This window comes from Carya illinoinensis, chromosome 3 (assembly GCF_018687715.1).
Source record: "Carya illinoinensis cultivar Pawnee chromosome 3, C.illinoinensisPawnee_v1, whole genome shotgun sequence".
Taxonomy (NCBI): domain Eukaryota; kingdom Viridiplantae; phylum Streptophyta; class Magnoliopsida; order Fagales; family Juglandaceae; genus Carya; species Carya illinoinensis.
This window is the reverse complement of record NC_056754.1, coordinates 7,721,376-7,740,519: the sequence shown is the minus strand read 5'-3', so window position 1 is coordinate 7,740,519 and position 19,144 is coordinate 7,721,376. Positions and strand designations below refer to the sequence as shown.

Here is a 19,144-nt window from a genome sequence, read left to right as displayed (position 1 = left end):
TTTTTATTCCCATTTTGAACGCAGAGATATATAGGAATGTTTGGTAAACCAAAGCCACCTTAGCTAGCTAGATGAAGACGATCGAAGTAATTAATAATGTAGAATGTCAGTAATTCACAAACAAAACTAGTCTAACTTCACATTACCAAAAGGTTTATGAACCACACTTGGATCGATGTACAGCACTTCTATGGCACCTTCTAATTCTGATTGTCATGTCAAAGCAGCAAACAACAGTTTTAGTTCCTATGCGAGCTCGTCTTTGTGAGTCTGTGACCCATTAAAAAACAAGGAAAAAGATTAAAATAGAAGAAGAAGATATTATATATATATGTAGGTACGTAATTAGGGGATTCACTTCCTACTTGGGGCAAAATTGTGAGCCAAAACCTATGATCTAGGGTTTTCCATTTGGCATTTACTCAATGCCAAGGCTCATGATTGTTGGAGGGTGGGGGACGCCGAGCCATTTTCCCATAATCCTTATGCATCAGGCTCACAATCTCTTTGGTTGCCTCAAGAAGCCGTTGGGTTTCATCTCTCTGATGATCAGAGGCAGTAGTTTGATCATGATATGTTTCTTGAGAGAATATTGGTTTGTCAGACCTTGAGGAACTCCCCAAGCTGGCTTTGGTTGGCACTGCCTTGGAATCTTGAGGGCTCTCCGGCTTGGTGTTCGGGAAATGGGCGGTGATCAGCTTACTCCTAGGACTTCCCAAACCGGCAGACTTCGATGCTTTTGGTAACGTGTTCTTATTACTCTGGTTTGAACATGAAATAAAGTATTATCATGGTGAAACTTACTAGAAAATTAAATGACATATCACGATGTTGTTCATCTTATGACATGTTCATATTTTTTAGTTCAAGGAGTGGTGAAAAAGAGAGAGCGAGAGGGAGAAGAGAGCGAGAGACCTGATCACTCACTTTATGATCTTGAGATGATCTTCCTGGAGAATTCTTGGAAGCGTTACTGTCCTTTCCTGCATTAAGACAAGAAATATTCATAACGAACGAGGAAGTTTTAGCCACTTCTCCTGCAATCATCATCAACACGCGTCGTAAACTACGTACGTACGACTTATATATATATATATATATATATATATATATATATATATATATATTTATATTAGATCAACAATTAATGCATCAATTTCCCGTAGTAAGAACTTGGAATATTAGAAGAAATCACACGAATTCAAAATTAAGTTTACAAAGTATCAAGACATCATGAAGATTCCTTCACACATAATATTAGAAACAAATTATATATATATATATTACGTACGTACAAGTATGACATCCACATCCACATATATATATTTTCATCGATGACCACATTCTCGGAAGGCAAACAAAGGAAGCTTAAAATTAAGGTTTTCATGAAGCTAGCTATCCAGCATTTCAATTATGTTTTGGAGTGTGGCGTTTCGGCCCCTGATAATCAGCAGTGAAACCCAGAAAACCAGACACTTTCATGTGCTTCTTAGGAGTAATATCATTATTCCCCAATTTACATTTTACTTTAAAATCCCCCTTAACTCCCAGACCAAGTAGTTGTACTATTCCATCACAATGGACTGCACCTGAAATCTTTGAGGTCGTCCCAGCTCCATTCACTCTACCTTCTACTTCTATCTCTTTACTCGAGACTTTTTGCTCCGCCATTTTCCTTCGGCCTCCAAACCCAATTTTCCTCAAACCGAGAGCATTACCACCATCAAGCAGTACTCCCTGTTGACACTGATCTTAAGCTTTGGTTAATCAGATTTTACCATAGATATATAATTTAATACGTATCATGTATATATTCACTTTTAAAAATCATGATGAAACAATAAATTTACCTTTGGAACCGCAACATTTTTTCCTCTTGCTGCAACTGCAAGCCCTTCCTCACCTACATACATAAAATGGAGGATAATAGATCATAGATTCATAGTACACATAACCTTCTCAAAACTCAGATATTAATTGCTAACTCTCATCAAAAAGAATATGGCGAAGAAGTTTTCTCTACCTTGATGAGTGCATGCAGAAGAGTTCCCAAGGGCATGCATAACAAAGAGAAGACCGAGTACAAAGCTAGTAAACCTTAGGTACACCATTTTTGAGTTTCTTATAAATTTCATTCTCTTGGGTATGCTTGTTGTTCAACAGCAGATCAGACAGGGGAAACTGGGAGAACAAGTGTAGGTTTTATAGAGTTCAAAGCCAAGTTAAAACTAGCTAGCTAGCTAGGTTACTTCCGACACCTGGTCGCATACAATATATATAATTACTATTTATGGGTATGTGCAAATCCTGGGGAAGCTCGAAATATATGAATTAATAATTTGATACACCTAGTTAACAACAAACAAGGAAAAAAACAGTGTTCTTTGGTTCAAAACTTCGAACGTGGTTTCTGTACTACTGGTTCTTTCATCAATGTTCTTAATTAGCTTAAACTTGATATAGAGAAATGCTATCTGTATAAGAAAGAATTTACAAAAAATTTAATTTTTCACCTCTATATGTTAAAGATTATAGAATTTGAAATTTTAATTAAAACAAAAATTAATAAAATGAGTCTCCAACGTAGAAAAATCTCGTGACATAAATTAATTAGACCGTTTTTCCTTCTTTTCTCAAATGAGTTCATAGCTTTATATATATATATATATATGAGTACTCCTCGCAAAGATCTGAGTCAGAGATTCGGTCTTCACTGTACACATATATTCAAATTGAGTGAAAGTATGTGATAAAAAGAGGTATTCGAGGAATTTAACTACATATAGTCAATATGCAAATAAAATATGAAGAATATATATAGGGGATATTATAACTTAATTAAGCACTATTTATATTGGAATTAAAAATACTATGAACGGTCACATGAATAAGCTGAAAATTACTTTCGAAAAAATTCCTGAAATATCGGGTGACTGCTCAAGTGATTGTGGAAGGGATTCTTTTTTTTTACTGCTCTTGTACTAACAAGGAATATAAAGGTATTTTAAAGTGTAAAATGGAAGCAAATCAAGTACGAACCAAAAGCATGCTGCATAAAGCACATATGCTTTGAGCCTTGAGGGCCTCAATCATTTCATGAAATTTGTTCTTAATCGGAAATAGTAATACTACTGTCTAATCTTACAAGTTTATAAACCAAATCCTCTCCATAAAAAATAAAAAATAAATAAAATAATAAATAAATAAATAATAAATGCTACAAGTATAATAAGATTATATAAAAATAAATTCACTAGCTGACGTAACTTCACGTAATCTGTTAAATTTATTTTATATTAAAAATAATTTTACAATTCGATATATTGTATTATTTGTAAAAAAAAATTTATTTAATCCCCTGTGGCTAAAGAATTTAGTATTTCTCGTAAAGAAACACAATTCAAAAAAAAAAAAAAAACAAACAAACAGACAAAGTAATTAAGCAACAAATGAAGGTAGCCTAGGCAAATTAGCATCAAAATAAGCACCCGGCCGGGGACCATTCGCAAATGGGCAAGGAGTAATTCTGCATAGGATTGCTAAATCATGCCACCTTCCTACGACGTACGTGAAAAACATGTACTTAATTAATTAAAGTAATAAAGCCGAGGGTAGAGTTTAGAACACGAGGTCGAGACCTCCAACTCGATGCTACTGCTTGCTCCTTTCAGAACAGAAACGACAAGGTCGGTGGGACAGCTCACGTACGTAACGGGGAAGAAATACATAGCTGATACTAAGTTTTAACCGACAACAGCATCTCCCTCAAAGTTATGACTAGGATTTACATGTTTCGCTGGAAAAAATCTCGAATGTTTGGAAAGCCTAGCTAATTTATTTTCCGATACGTGTGTGCATAGGGAAGTAAATTATAAGATGAACAATATCAAAAGGGAAAAGTCGACACATGGATACTGAAAGCAAGCATGCCTGCCTGCCTGCCTGGCTTCATTTACCGAGGCCTTGTCTTTTGATTCTTTGGATCTTACTAGTAATCAAATAATTACTTGTACTAATCTTTCACTGAACAGATAATCACGCTTCTTGTGCTCTTGATCCAGAATGAACACTCTCAAACCCATCTGGGTTTCTTCTTTTCAGGAAAACTGATATGTTAATTTCGAGCACTCCGATATAATAGAATGGGAAAGTAAGGACAGCATCCACATAAAAAGTCTTAGGATTTTTACCCATGTACGGAGATGTAGCTTTTGAGGTGTTACTCTCGAGGGGGCAGCTGTTACACTTTGATTGTTCAATTTCCAAAGTGAAGAAAACCTGTTTGGCTTTCAAGAACATTGTCACATGAAACGTGGACAGGTGTATACAATTTTTCTTTTTCTTTTTCTATTTTTAAACAGCTGAATAACATCGTAGAATCAACTCAAACAAAGCTTTGAGCTCCTAAACAAGGAGTTTAGTTTATATGATTGGACTACACTCATGCACCAAATTTAGAAGTTTCTTGCGAGTGTTTAAAGCTGTTAAACAGCAGATTAGAGGTCAGGCACTGAAACATAGTTCATGTAGCAGATCACATTTGCCAGCGCCACCGCCCAGGTCTACCTACGGACCTTACTAGGTGATTTTACATTCATCCTAATACTCTACTATCAATCATTTACGAACTGCTGAGTTCTAAAGGTAGATGATCATAATTCAAAATGCATGACAGGAACACATCTTTTTAGAGTCCGGCACCAACCTGGACGAGAGAACCTGGTCGCAACTTGTTAATAAGATCAGTCCAAAATATAGCAATCATATAAGAATATTATTGCATCGAATTATGACTACCCTAAAAGCCCATCTGGCCATCTGATATCCCTGCTGCCCCTACCACGGATGGGGTATACGTGTTGAAGCCCTTGAATAATGGCACAAGGCGCCACAGAAAACCAAACTCTAGTAGTAAAATTATACAAGTACCAGAAATTGTGGAATCCTTCCCGCACTGGCATAGCCAGTGACAGCATAATAAATACATATACAGTGAAGGCAAGAAAGCCCAATGGCAGTCCACAAAACAACAATTATGAAAAACAAGTTTGGAACAAGAGAGAACAATTGAGAACCGTAAAAATCATAATTAATGATCCACGAGGGTTACTAATCACGCACAAATGCAAATCAAAATGGTAACAGGAAAAAGACAGACAAATATCCATTTAGTAACATAATGCAATAAAGAAACAGTGAAGACCCCATTAAAAAGAAAAAAGAAAGAAAGAAAGAAAGAAAAAAAGACCGTTGCACTATTTGATTAATGAGCAAGGTATAGAAAAATTTAGTGAAATGCAGCTTCCATGTACAAATCAGTTTCAAAAATATTTTACAAGATTTTGAAAGAAAATCGCCTTCTTACTTCCCTTTCATTAAGGATCTAGCCCTTGTCTAAACTACAACCCGGTTCAATCATTGTGGATTTCAGAGCCCTTGTATTAGGTTATATCACCCTTGCATTGCCAAATTCTCACCAAGAACACTGTTTTTTGTCCTTTTCAGCATGTACCTTTATTGCCGATATAGCACATAAAGCTCAATGAAATTGGATGATGAAGCTACCAGCTTAGTGCGAAAAAACTTTCTCACGGATGCACAGAAGAAAGAAATCAGAGAAGATGCCAAATGAAGACGCTAACAACTCATAAATCTCATGTAGTTGACAAAATTGGACACCGCAGTGAAAAATTTCCTCATCAGTAGATAGCAGCATCAAATCTTGGCTCATAGAAACAAACTTGGCTGTTGTATGACTGAAGACCACAGCCACCAATCCAGGACCAAACCTTCTTATCCACATCAAATAGAAGGCCCTTCCCTTGGTTCCAAGATGTAAAACAGATCAAATTATCTTGACCAAAGCACTCAAACCTCTCAGCTGATAACCTCAACAAAGCTCGGAAATGCTTTGGTGGCATCCTGCTAATCTCCACCCAGATAATTTTTGCATGGTCCAATTCCCAAATTCTCATACTCTGAAGCGTACTGTAAAGACCAATCCTTCCAACCAGAAACAAACGCTTCTGGGTTCCAGCAACCAAATACCCATCCAACAATGACCGTGGGAACCTAGCTGGAATGTGTTCCCAACAACCCGAATCCATTCGATACATCATTAGGCCAAGTGGTGAAAGGGTTTCCAAATACAATTTGGAGTCACAATATGCCATCTTTGAAGAGCAAAGATTAACTGCAGGCATCACCTGGTGAAGTGACCAACTGTTGAGCTTTGAATCATATACCTCAGTGGGTAAAGATCTGTCACCATATATATCACTAGTGGCTATGAGTTTAAACGATCGATCCATCCTGTCAACAACCAAGATCAGTTGCCTTTGCTGATTGTAGTGCATACTCGGCAATGTCCTCCAAGTTTGTGTGAGTGGATTGCAAACTAAAGTTTTGAAAGTTAACCCATCTAGCCCAGAAAAGCAAACAAGACCGCCTGAAGAACCAACCAGCCAGAATGCCCACTGTGGCAAAAAAGTGAATGGAATCCTATACCATGTTTTTAATGGCAAGCTGAAGACCGAGCATTGTGAGGTCTGTGAGTTCTTCCAAAATGTTAGAAGACAAGGTCCATGAGATGAAACTTGTGAATGGAATTTAAGAAAGCTACTATCTTGAAGAATTGAATTCCAACGTTTACAAACAGAGAGTAGGCGAAAGATCATAAAGGGTGGAACCCTAGCCAAAATCTCATTCAACAAATCTTCAGGCAACATTGCCCATATACCATCTTCCATTTGAACATCGGGGTGAACTGCTTTACCAAAAGTTGCAACCCTTTCCTCATCTAATCCACGTGGTTTGGTCTTAATCACTTTCTGCCTTAAAGGGCTAGTGTTCCTTGATCCCACCCGACTCAGTGGACTAGTGTTCCTCGAGCCACCGCCCCTTATGGGTGACACTTGTTTAGGGCAGTTATCATCTTCACGAAAAGACCCAGTTTTCTTCGATTGAGAACTAGATTCTCCACATGCAGATTCAGAAGATTCACCGATACCGTCCATGGGACTTAAATCTCAGAAATCATAGTTAAGCCAAACACCAAATGCAAACCGTAAGTCATGGAAACCACACCCGAAGATCCAAAATTTCAAATCTAAGTATCGATTTCTAGCATCAACTGAGACAACCTAATAACATAAATTTTGGGAACTCAAAGGATCGGTGAATAATACCAGGCATTACAGTTCAGATCAGAAACCCTAGTTTCCAGTCAGAGTGTGAAGAAACAATCTATACTCTACAAAATGATTGAGACGAAAGTCCAGATTTTTAAGCCCAGATCAATCTGAAAATACAAAACTGAAGCTCAAAGTTTTGAATTAAAGTACCTTTGGCTCAAGAATCGACTGGAATTGCTTGATGAGGAGAGCTCGTCAGAGCTCAAACAAGTAAACTTCTAGCGTAGAAAGCTTACCTAAAAATACCCCCGTGTCTCATTGAAATTGTGAGTGATTTCTATTGCCACCGTTCGGGTTTGAATTTGGGAAAATGATATAGTCACCTCTACCAGCGGTAGCTGGGAATCTGGGATCTATCGCTCACTATTTTATTTTATTTTAAATAAAGTTTTTATTTTCTTTATTTTTCTTTTTTCTTCCTTCCTTCATTCCTTATATTCTGCAGTTAAGAAATTATTTTTTTAATGATATTGTAAATATTTTTTAAAAAAATAAAATTTTAAAGTGTTAAAAAACTATATGTTAAAAAAATAAAGACTCGCTTATGCCTAATGGTAACTCCCCGCGGGTGCTTGGAAAAGCAGTAGATATAGCAAGACACTTGAATTTGTGAGTGAATAATTCTATTTGTCATTTTTATATATCACACATCACATATCATATTTATTTTAATTTTTTTATTTTTCTTATAATAAATATGTGATATATAGTTAATAAGTAAAATAACTCAATTAGTTTAACAGGAATAAAATAAAATATATAATATTAATATATATAAAATATGTGGTATAATATAATAAGTAGCATCCCTCTTTGTGAGTATATATTGCTGCAAAGGATGTATATTTTGCACATGAATGTCTAATGAAAATATGCCACATCAGCAAGCCCAAACAAAATGATTTTATGGATAAGAAAATAGAAGAATAATAAATAGAGAAATATGAGATCCACGTAAAAAAATTTAAATTTTTGATAATGAATTTCACTCTTTTTTAAAGTGATTGCACTGAGATTGTGTATTCTACGATTATATTTAACATTACTCTAGGAAAAATATGAGAATCACATGAATAAACCAACTTTTTTATGATAAACTTTACTTTTTTTCCAATAGAGTGCAGAGACTTACACATTTTATAATTGTATCTAACATTATTCAAATAAATAAAAAGAATAATCAAATATCTAAACTTGAAAACATATATAAATCTTCCTTTTCGAATCAATGAGCTTCTATTTTTTTATTTATTTTTTAGATAAAATAAGTATATTTCATTCATCGAACTCACTTTGTACATTACACATTCTTGAACAACTGACAAGAAATAAAATCAGCCCCTCCTCAACCCACACCAGCTTAGGTTATAGATTCAATGCTACCTTTGCTAACATATGTGCCACTACATTATTATCTTTGTGCGTATATTGTACTCTCTATTATGATCTACCTCTTAGAACAACTTTTATATCTTCGATAATATGTTCAAGATAAGACAAATCTTCCACTTCACTTTTGACAGCGTTTGTGATCACTTGAGCATCCCCTTTCAAAATTATCATATCAAACCCGATATCCTTGCATAACTCCAATGTATGCCATGGACTCAGGCATTCAGCCAAATCAGGTTGAGTGACATAAGGCTTCTTATGAGATGTAACAACCATAACTTCTCCTCTTTCATTTCGAATTATATTTCCTACCCCCATGATCTTGTTTTGTTTATTGAGAGAGCCATCTCAGTTTGTCTTGACATAAAGTTGCAGTAGCCATTAATTTTATATGTGCTTTCTGAAATTCTTCAAGGCCTGCTTTTGCTAACAAAATTACTTTGTTGGGACTTCTAAAACTCTTCTCAAAAATAAACTCATTTCTTCTTAGCCACGTCCTTCCTCAACGTAATAGTTGCTATCTCCAAATCTTCTTCTCTCGACTTCTCCATCATTTTTTCCCACAAGTTGAGGAAATTGTCTTATGTGACTATGCCCATACATCCCTTGTTGTTGGACACTGCCATAATACATGCATTACAGATTTCTCTCTACATTAAATCGGACAATAAGGATTTTATGTTATTTTCCCATTGAATAGATTTTTCATTGTTGCAAATAAGTCATTATTGCTTTCTAGAGGAAAATTTTCACCACTCCTCGCAAGTTTAGATTCTAAATATTCTTCTACCTCAAATCCATCGCATGTGCCATATATGATTCTTATTTGGATAATCTCTTTTTTTCAATTTCCATAAAGTAAACACTTCTCATAGAGAACGTTCTTTTCTTTAATGGATCATATATCAGTTTATCTTCTGATCCCACTTTGTTAAGAGGGATGTTGCAAATTTATTCAGCTTCTTTCTTTTCAAGATTTGCATTTATCAGATCTGCCATTCCACACCCTTCATTTCAATCACTCCTTTAACAATTTTACAGATCCTTACACACTACTCCATATCAAAGAAGGATTATGCCTCAGTTTAGCATCTAGCAAGGAAGAAGTTTTAAAATATTTTTCTTTAAAAACCATAGCAGCCATGGAGTTAGGATGTTGCAGCATTCTCCATCCTTGTTTTGCTAGTAATGCTACATTAAAACTCTCTATATCTCAAAAACTTATTCCTCCTCCTGTCTTATGCTCTCACATCATTTCTCAACTTTGCCACTACACCTTTCTATCACTTCTTTGATTGCCCCCATCAAAACTTTGACAACATGCTATTTAGTTAATTGCACAGCTTTTTTCGCACCTTCAATGAGCTTCTACTTGAAAATGTATTAATGTGGTAAAAGTTTTTTTGGCTTATTACTAGCGTGCCATATGAGGCGCCCCTCTTGAAAGGATTCCATACAAACAACAAAAGTGGCCACGGTTCTCTTTGCTGTATTAAGGAAAAATACAGACATCTTCAATCCCTCTCTATGGTCTCTCTTTCTCTCTCTCAAACCTGATACATTATTCTTTGCTACAGCTGAAAAATAAAAAACAACCAAAAGGGATGAACTCGCTTTAAATTAATGTTAACTGAAATATATCCCTTGGTTTTCCAAATAGCCAACAAAACATAAAGAGAGAGTGCATGAATCAACCAACTCTCCGAAAACTTAGGAATTAGCAATTAATTAATAGATGTTATAAAACTATCGAAAAAGAAAGAGAGAGATAGATTTATTATAAAACTTTCTAAAAGGAGAGAGAGAGAGAGATAGAGCTCAGAGAAGTTATGAAACTTATGAATTTCTTAAAAAATTCAACGATATATATATAGGCGTACAAAGAGGACTATGCTAGCTTACTATGCAGTACTATGCTGGCACTATGCACTGTGCATATGTCGGCCATTCACTATATCAGTTACTATGCAGTACTATGCTGGTACTATGCACTGTGCATATGTCGACCATTCACTATGTCAGTTACTATGTTGTACTATGCTGGCACTATACACTGTGCATTTGACGACTAGATAAATGTGGTCATACAATTCAAGATAGTTTATAACACTTCCCCTTTGGATGACCATATTTAAAGAATATGCCTCGTTAAAACCTTGCCAAGGAAAAACCCTGTGGAAAAAAACCAATGGCAAATGAAAAAGAATACAGTATTCATGTGTATCGCCGAGTGCTTTAGGATTGCCTCATTAAAACCTTGCAAAGGAAAACCCAATGGGATAAAACCTTAGCGAAGGAAAAAGAGTACAATCAGCACAAGTCTTCAAGACATTACTTCGCCTGAAAAGTGCATGATAACAGGTCTTCAAACCTCCGCATTCCAATGTTCTGCATAATCTTCTTAAATGTTGCAGTTGGTAGTGCATGATAACAGGTCTTCAAACCTCCGCATTCCAATGTTTTGCATAACCTTCTTAAATGTTGCAGTTGGTAATGCTTTAGTGAATAAATCTGCCAGATTTTTACTTGACCGTACCTTCTTGATATCAATTTCAACTTTCTTCTCATGAATTGCAATGATCTTCTTGTGTGTATCTGAAAAATAACTCGCATCTGTACATCTAACTAACTGTGGACTTGATCCATGTTGATAAAATAATCTCAACTGGATCTTTCTGCTCATCACTACTCTTCTGGAGTTGTACTCTTCTGGAGTTATTGTAAATAACACAGTTAGTGGAGAATTCATCAACATTAAACCGCTAACCTCATTTTTTAATAAAAACGGTGGCCAACCTTTTAAGATCAGACAAGCACTGCGGATTTTCAACTCCTCTGTAGGTGTCAGGCGTGCTGTCAGGCACCGCAGCTGTCAGGCGCCGTAGAGCTATGAAGCTATATTCCATCTCTTTTCTCTTGCTTCATGAGAGATGCTGTATCATAATTTTCTCTATCAAAGAGATATTCAGCTCATCTTCATTCGCATCTCATCTTCTTCACTTTTCTGTAATCATACTGCATTTTTACTCTGCAATTTCTTTCTGCATTGTTATCCTGCAATGGCTCAGCAATCTTCTCAGGGTCAATATATGAGGTATTTGGCACCTCGTTCATTAGCTGTTCCTACTTCTACCACAGGTGCTATCATGCAATATAATGATCTGACTTGTAGATCAGATAATGAAGCTATCTATGAGCTTGTGAGTCTCGGTACCCGATACTCATCATCCATTGTCGCATTTTCTCAGCGACTGCAATCCAGAACTTGTGGAGTTGACGATCTCCACGAGAATATTGCTATACTTCAGCGACTTCTTCTGGAGTCCAACATGAAGATAGAATCAATAAAGAAAGAGAATAGAATTTAAAATCTTTACTTAAATCTTCTTTTCGATTGCCCACCCCTTTAGATAGGGATGCTATGCAGATTCTTGAAGAATAAGAGCGTTTGAAGAATGAGGCAAAGTATCTCAAATTTTTGTAATTCTTGCTTCAAGATAATAAAATAATATTTCACAAATATTCATATTTGTGTTTCTATCTTTTGGTAGATGTTCTGTGTGCTCCCTTTTATTTCTTCTTTAATAATGCACACTTCATATCAAACCCATAATATGAATCTGAAATACTAATTGTATTAAAAGATGGTATTTCATGACTAATAACATCATCCATCTTCCCCTTGAAGCCGCAAGAATTTCAGATTTATATTTCAAATATGTGCAGTTTTTATGAGCTCTTCTGGAGACTCAATAACATTTAAATCATATATATAAACTGCAATAATAGCTTGTTTTCATTTGCGTTTGGATTGCTTTAGATCATATAAGGATCTTTGAAATTTGATAGAATACATATTTCCAGATGTATTCATATTAGAAGCTTCAGACATTTTCTATCCTTCAGGGATTTTCATATATATATCATGATCCAATGATCCATATAAATATGCAGTTAATCAGGCATATCTAAACTCTCGGTAACTTTCAAGCTAATAAAAATCTCAATATAATTTCAACCACTTTAAAATCATATCAATATTGTTTCTTCGAGAAACTAACTTGTGATTTCTATATCACATTTTCAAATTAAAAGTTTCAGACTTTTTTATATCATGTATATAAATATCCACTGATATTTAATAAAAATCATCTCTTTAGGTGTTTGGACTTCAAGTCCATATTTATCATATTTTACTTAGTGATATCAATTCTGCAGGAATTGAGAAACTGACTCTTGATTTATATATCATATTTTTATTTCTTTTCCATAAATACCCACTGACATTCAACAAGCATCACCTCTTTAGGTGTTTGGACTATAAGTCCCGATGCATCATATTTTACTAATGAATCAATTCTGCAGGAATTGTTTTGTTGCCCAGATGACTAACACAAGAGGGGGGGTGAATTGAGTTGTATAAAAAAAATAACGATTATAAATCAAATATATAATATAAAATATAAACAAAATATAAAATAACAATAAATATAAAGAGTAAGGGTAAGAGAGAAGCAAACTCAGTATGTTAACGAGGTTCGGACCCACTGCCTACGTCCTCGCCTCAAGCTACCCCTTGAGGATTCCCAAATTCACTATTCAACCTCCTTCAGGTGGAGATAGAAACCTATTACACTTTTGAACAATACCGCTATAAAGGATCCGTGTAGAACACCCTCTACACTTGCAATCACCTTACACGTGGTGATTCAACTATTTCCCGTGTAGAATACTTTCTACACACACAAGGGTTATACACACCCTTTTTTTTTATACAAGAGCTGATAGTGGGTAGGTTATCAGAAAACACTCCTCAATGAGTGAAATAAGAACAATACAGTGCAAACTATATCTCTCAAAATGAACAAGGATTAAGGCTCAATGCTTAGAGAAGAGAGAATGAAAGCTTTGAATGAATGTTGTATGCTCTTGGTGTTGTAAATGTGAAGCTCTCAATTGATCTATTTATAGGCATATGAGACTTCATATTCAAATTTAAAAAGATTCACATGTCAAAGACAACATCATTCACTTTTTCAAAAAATTCAAATAAAAGGTTCTTCTTTTTCAATTGTCAAAGACAACATCATTCACTTTTTCAAAGAATTCAAATAAAAAGTTCTTCTTTTTCAATTGTCAAAGACAACATCATTCACTTTTTCAAAAAAATCAAACCTAATCTTTTACTTTTGGCATATGACAAAATGAGCACACTTTCATTTTCAAAAAATTCAAACCTAATCTTTTACTTTTTGTATAAGTCTAAAAAAGCATCAATCACTTTTGAAAATATTCAAATAAAACATGCACATGTGAAATATGACAATCAATCATCTTTAATATTTTCAAAATTCAACCCTTTAATCAAGGCATGCACATGCAAAAGATGACAATCAATCATTTTTCAAAATTTTCAAATTTAATTTTCAAAAATATTCATGCACATGTGGAAAATGTATTTTAATGCTTTATGATAAAATATTAATTTTGAGCATTAATCCTAATTTCGAATTTTGAAGAGATTTACAACATTACTCTATAATTTTAATGTGAACTTGTTCCCTTCTTGCTCATGCTTGTTTCCTTGATGTGCTTGACTCCATTGTGTAGACAACTTGAGTTTGAGACTTCTTTATTCTTTGAATTCATTTGTTATCATCAAAATCCATATGTAGATTTATAATCACATGAAACTTGAAACCTTGAGTTCAACATGTTTCTTTCAAATTTGGCTCATATTTTACGTCGTATTTTTCGACGATTCTTGATTCACTTTCATCATTACTTCTGGTAATGTTAATTGCCATCTCATATGTAAATACATTGTCGACAACAATTTTATTTCTATTCATAATTTCTCCATTATTCATGAAATGTAACGAGATCTCGTTATTTTTAGATACCTGTCACTCTTCAAAGGAAGACATTTTAATGAAAAACCTCTTCAGGAGGTACTCTTCAAGAGTTTATATAGGAGAATTTTATACAAAGAATTTGGATGGACTTTATTGCTTGTTTTGTGGGTATGGCCTCTTCAGAAACACCAAATTATTTGTGCTTTTCTCTTTTGAGATACTCTATCTTTTGTATCGATAAGTCTCACATGTCTTTATACATGTCTTTAGACTGCTAAATTTCTTAATTGTCCTACAGGGACTTCAATACTCGTTGGAATTTTAGCAGCTAGAATATGAGACATTTTTATCTTATTGTATCCAAAATTTAATTATCATTTGAACTTCTGGTTCACATATGATAATCAAGATAACGTCGAATAATTTCATTTTATTTGCTTCAAGCAAATTTTTCTTTTCATTTCTGGTGGTAAAACTTTATAGTAGAAGAATCTTCTGGTTCTTTTATGGACGTCCATATGAAAATTATTCGGCTTATCGTAATTGATTTTGGATGATCAAGATAACCATGAAAAGATACAAATATTTTGAATCATATCACCTTTTGATGCATCATAATATTTGATTCAATAATTTGTATAATATCATCTCAAAGAGAAAGCTTACAGCTTTTCCAATATGAGCTTCTGGCCCAAAAAGATATTCATTATCACGTCCAATCTCTTAGTTTCTTTGAATGAAATGCATCATTCTTTTCATTTTAGGGAATAGAATGATATAAATTCATTATCATTCAATTCAGGGAATGATGTAGATCTAGTAAGATGTGAATAATGATTCTTATCAAAAACTCATTATTTTGCTCAGTCACTGAAAGACCTGACACAAATTTAGAATATATTGTGAACGTTTGCATTTAATATTACTACTTCAGGCGCATACTCGATATTGCTACTTCAGGAGCACATTCGAGACGTTCATTCAAATATATATTCTTTCCACAATTTCAATTATGCAACTTCAGGTGCATAAATCATAATGAGTTTTTGGTACAAGTATCACTCATATGAGATACTCAATAAAATTATTCATTTAGGACGATCCTTCAGAGATGCTCCATTTTCATTCTCAGATAAATCATATCATCAATAATTTATAACAAGTATAAAAGAATCAATAAAACTTTCATTACTACAAAACATTGCAGAATATAAAAATATTTTATAATAAGATAAAGGAAATATATTAATTAAAAATGAACACTTTCATGATCAACTCTACCACTAGAATCCTCAAAGAAATCAGAAATATCAAGACTTGTAATATCTTCTCCATCTATAGAATCTAAAGCATATGATGGTTCAGTAAAATTTGTTTCAAATTTCTTTGTTTTTTCTTTTATAGAAGATTGATATAAGTCAACCAAGTGCTTATCTGTACAACAGATACGAGCCCAATGTCCAGTCATACCACATCTATGGCATCCATCTTCATCTTTCTTTAAAAATTTGTTTTGGGGACCTTTGCACTTCTCTGAGTTGAACCACTTCTGGTGGTACGGTGTATATCTATTATTGTCCCTTTTAGTGTGGTCACTTCTAGGACCTCCACTTCCACAGTTTTTCCTACCACGTCCACGCCCTCGTTTTCTTTGAAAAGATGCACCATTCGCTTCTGGGAATGATATAAATCTAGTATCATTCACTTCAGGGAATGATATAGAATCAGTAGGACGTGACTGGTGATTTCTTAACAAAAGCTCGTTATTTTGCTCAGCTAATAGAAGACAAGATATAAGTTCAGAATATTTTTTGAACTTTCACTCTCGATACTGCTGCTGCAGGAACACATTCAAGGCATGAAAAGTAGTATATGTCTTCTCTAACAAGTCATCATCAGTGACTTTTTCACCACATAATTTCAATAGCGAGCTAATTTTAAAGAGTGCAGAGTTATACTCACTAACACTCTTGAAGTCTTGCAACCTCAGGTGCATCCAATCATGATGAGCTTTTGGGAGGATTACAGTTTTCTGGTGTTCATATCTCTCCCTTAAATCATTCCACAAAATAAGTGGATCTTTCATCGTTAGATACTCAGTTTTTAATTCTTCATGAAGATGGTGCCGAAAGAAAATCATTGCCTTAGCACGGTCCTGCAGGGACCCTTGATTTCCTTCTTTAATTGTATCTCCCAGGTTCATCGCATCCAGATGGATCTCAGCATTAATGATCCAAGATAAATAATTTTTCTCAGAAATGTCAAGAGCAACGAATTCCAATTTTGTAAGATTTGACATTTTTTACATATATAAATCAAGAATATAAAAATATATTAAAAAACTTACTTGAAGTAGAGGACTATTAACTTCAAGATCGTCAGAACTTTCGTGCTGATAACGTGTTATAAAACTATCGAAAAGGAAAGAGAGATAGATTTATTATAAAACTTTCTAAAAGGAGAGAGAGAGATAGAGTTCAGAAAAGTTATGAAACTTATGAATTTCTTAAAAAATTCAACGATATATATAGGCGTACAAAAGGGACTATACTAGCTTACTATGCAGTACTATGCTGGCACTATTTACTGTGCATATGTCGGCTATTCACTATGCCAGTTACTATACAATACTATGCTGACACTATGCACTGTACATATGTCGACCATTCACTATGCCAGTTACTATGCTGTATTATGCTGACATTATGTACTGTGCATTTGACGACTAAATAAATGTGGTCATACAATTCAAGATAGTTTATAACAATAGAGCTTTTATTTTTATTTTTATTATACGACCTTTGGCATCATAGTAAAGTGAGAATAGAAGAAACGACTTTATTGTGTATATATATTTGTGGGGCCCAATAAAAGGTTAAACTTGTTACATCATCCCCTAATTTTCGTTTTTGTAGCCTTTATAACTTCATAGGTTAACTATATCGTTGCTAGTCTATAATTAAAATTTTATTATTAAAAGTTATTTATTATTTAATAATTATATATTTAAAATATTTTTAAACATGTTAAATTTTTTTAAAATTATAAATAATAATTATTTAAATTTTTAAAAATTATGATCATATTTTTAAAAATTTAAAAATTATAATTATCTTAAAATTATATTGATATTTTCGTTCATTGATGGTATTTTTAAAATTTAAATTACGTTCTACATTATTTAAAAAAGTATGTTTCAGGAAAAGGAAAAACACGTTTAATGCTTTTATTCAAACACAATTTTTAACTTATTTGAAATTAAAAATACTTTAATATGTAACATTCAAAAAATCTAATTTTTTTATTAAAAAAATTTTAAGGCTATGTAAATACTTTTTAAGATTCATCCCTCAACCTCAAACAGGCCTAAAGTCTTTAACAATTGGTTACACGTTGCGATGGAAAGAAAGCCGAAAATGAAAAGGAAAATTGATTTTGTGGACATGCATATACTCATATAGATTATAAGCAAACAATTTAATCCTTGAGTTTCAGGGTTTGATTAATTCACTAAAAAACCTTAGCTTACAGACCAATTTGATCAATGCAGCGAATTTTCTCGTTGCTCATCCACAATTACAAACCTGATTGCTACTAAAAAAACTTCGCTCACAAACCAACTTGATCAATGCATCACACTCTTCTAATTTTTCTATTTTATTTATTTTGATATTTACTTATTTTTTATTGCTTCGTTATATCAAATGTTAAGTTGTTTTACATTTCAATGTGTTGAGATGAGATATATATATTCACCCACTCCCTTTATATATATGAGATCCATACCATCTTAATCTCCCTATTTACTGTTTGGTGTTGTCAACTGCATGTAAGAGTTTTATTAAAACTCGATATCCTATATGCCCATATATTTATAGGTTAATTTATATTAATTCAAATTATATTATTTAATTAATGAGTTATAGAGAGATAAATACTTCTAGATTTCATAATGACCGTAAGTCTATTTAAGCACTAAGATAGTTAAGAGTTTTCACCTTCAGTGTTAATTATGTGTGTCTCTAGCCATCAGAAGATATTTATATGTAAAGTTGTTAGGATGATTATTTTGATCTCGTGATCGAATCATCTTCGTCAAAACACCAAAAGAAATTATGTATTAAATTTTATGTTATTTTATTATATTTAATATCATGGATCATATATTGTCAAAAATTATTTTAAAAATTAATATTTCATGTGAAAATATTTAACACTACCATGTTTTTGCAAAGCAAGATTGCTAGATAGCAATGATCTTCACAAAACTCATACCCAATATCATAAATTAAACAAGCAAAATGGGTCAGAGACTAATTACTCATGCTATCACAACTTCATCTTCATCTAACTAAAATGATGATTTTATCTTTTGGGAGTATTTTTTAGCCTAGAACTTAATTTTTTTTTTTTTTTTTTGTGGTGCAGATGTGAAGGTTTCGAATTCAAATTTTTCATTTAAAAAATTAAATTATATATTACCAAAATTATTAGATTCTTGGCCCACCTAGAATTTAACTGATATGAGGACAAAAACACCTTTCTATTTTATATTTTGGGAGAAAAAAATATTCTCTGAACAGTGGGCACTGAGAGAAGTGGTAGGTGCCCACTTTTAAAGAATATATGGAGTAAGGTTGGGTTAGGTTTGAAGGATGGCCCACGAAGTTAAGCCAAGGAGATGAAGAGGAAGATATGAAACTT

The 19,144-nt window shown here is 33.5% G+C and overlaps 2 protein-coding genes across 4 annotated transcripts; both read right to left on the bottom strand.

Annotated features, from left to right (window-relative positions):
* Window positions 1–110: 110 nt before the first annotated feature.
* LOC122305635 lies at window positions 111–2,216 on the bottom strand. 3 transcript variants are annotated; one of them, XM_043118220.1, is made up of 5 exons: window positions 2,024–2,216; window positions 1,851–1,903; window positions 1,590–1,746; window positions 916–983; window positions 111–761 (listed from the first exon to the last, which is right to left on the bottom strand). In XM_043118220.1, the coding sequence occupies exons 1-5, from the start codon at window positions 2,133–2,135 to the stop codon at window positions 423–425; spliced, it is 729 nt and encodes a 242-aa protein (XP_042974154.1). In that variant the 5' UTR covers window positions 2,136–2,216; the 3' UTR covers window positions 111–422. The 3 variants fall into 3 exon arrangements, with proteins under 3 accessions (XP_042974154.1, XP_042974156.1, XP_042974155.1); XM_043118222.1 differs by having other exon boundaries at window positions 928–983; XM_043118221.1 differs by having other exon boundaries at window positions 1,590–1,737.
* Window positions 2,217–5,263: 3,047 nt separating this feature from the next.
* LOC122302997 (F-box/kelch-repeat protein At5g15710) lies at window positions 5,264–7,535 on the bottom strand. Its single transcript, XM_043114513.1, has one exon. The coding sequence runs from the start codon at window positions 7,014–7,016 to the stop codon at window positions 5,700–5,702; it is 1,317 nt and encodes a 438-aa protein (XP_042970447.1). The 5' UTR covers window positions 7,017–7,535; the 3' UTR covers window positions 5,264–5,699.
* Between the last annotated feature and the right edge of the window lie 11,609 nt (window positions 7,536–19,144).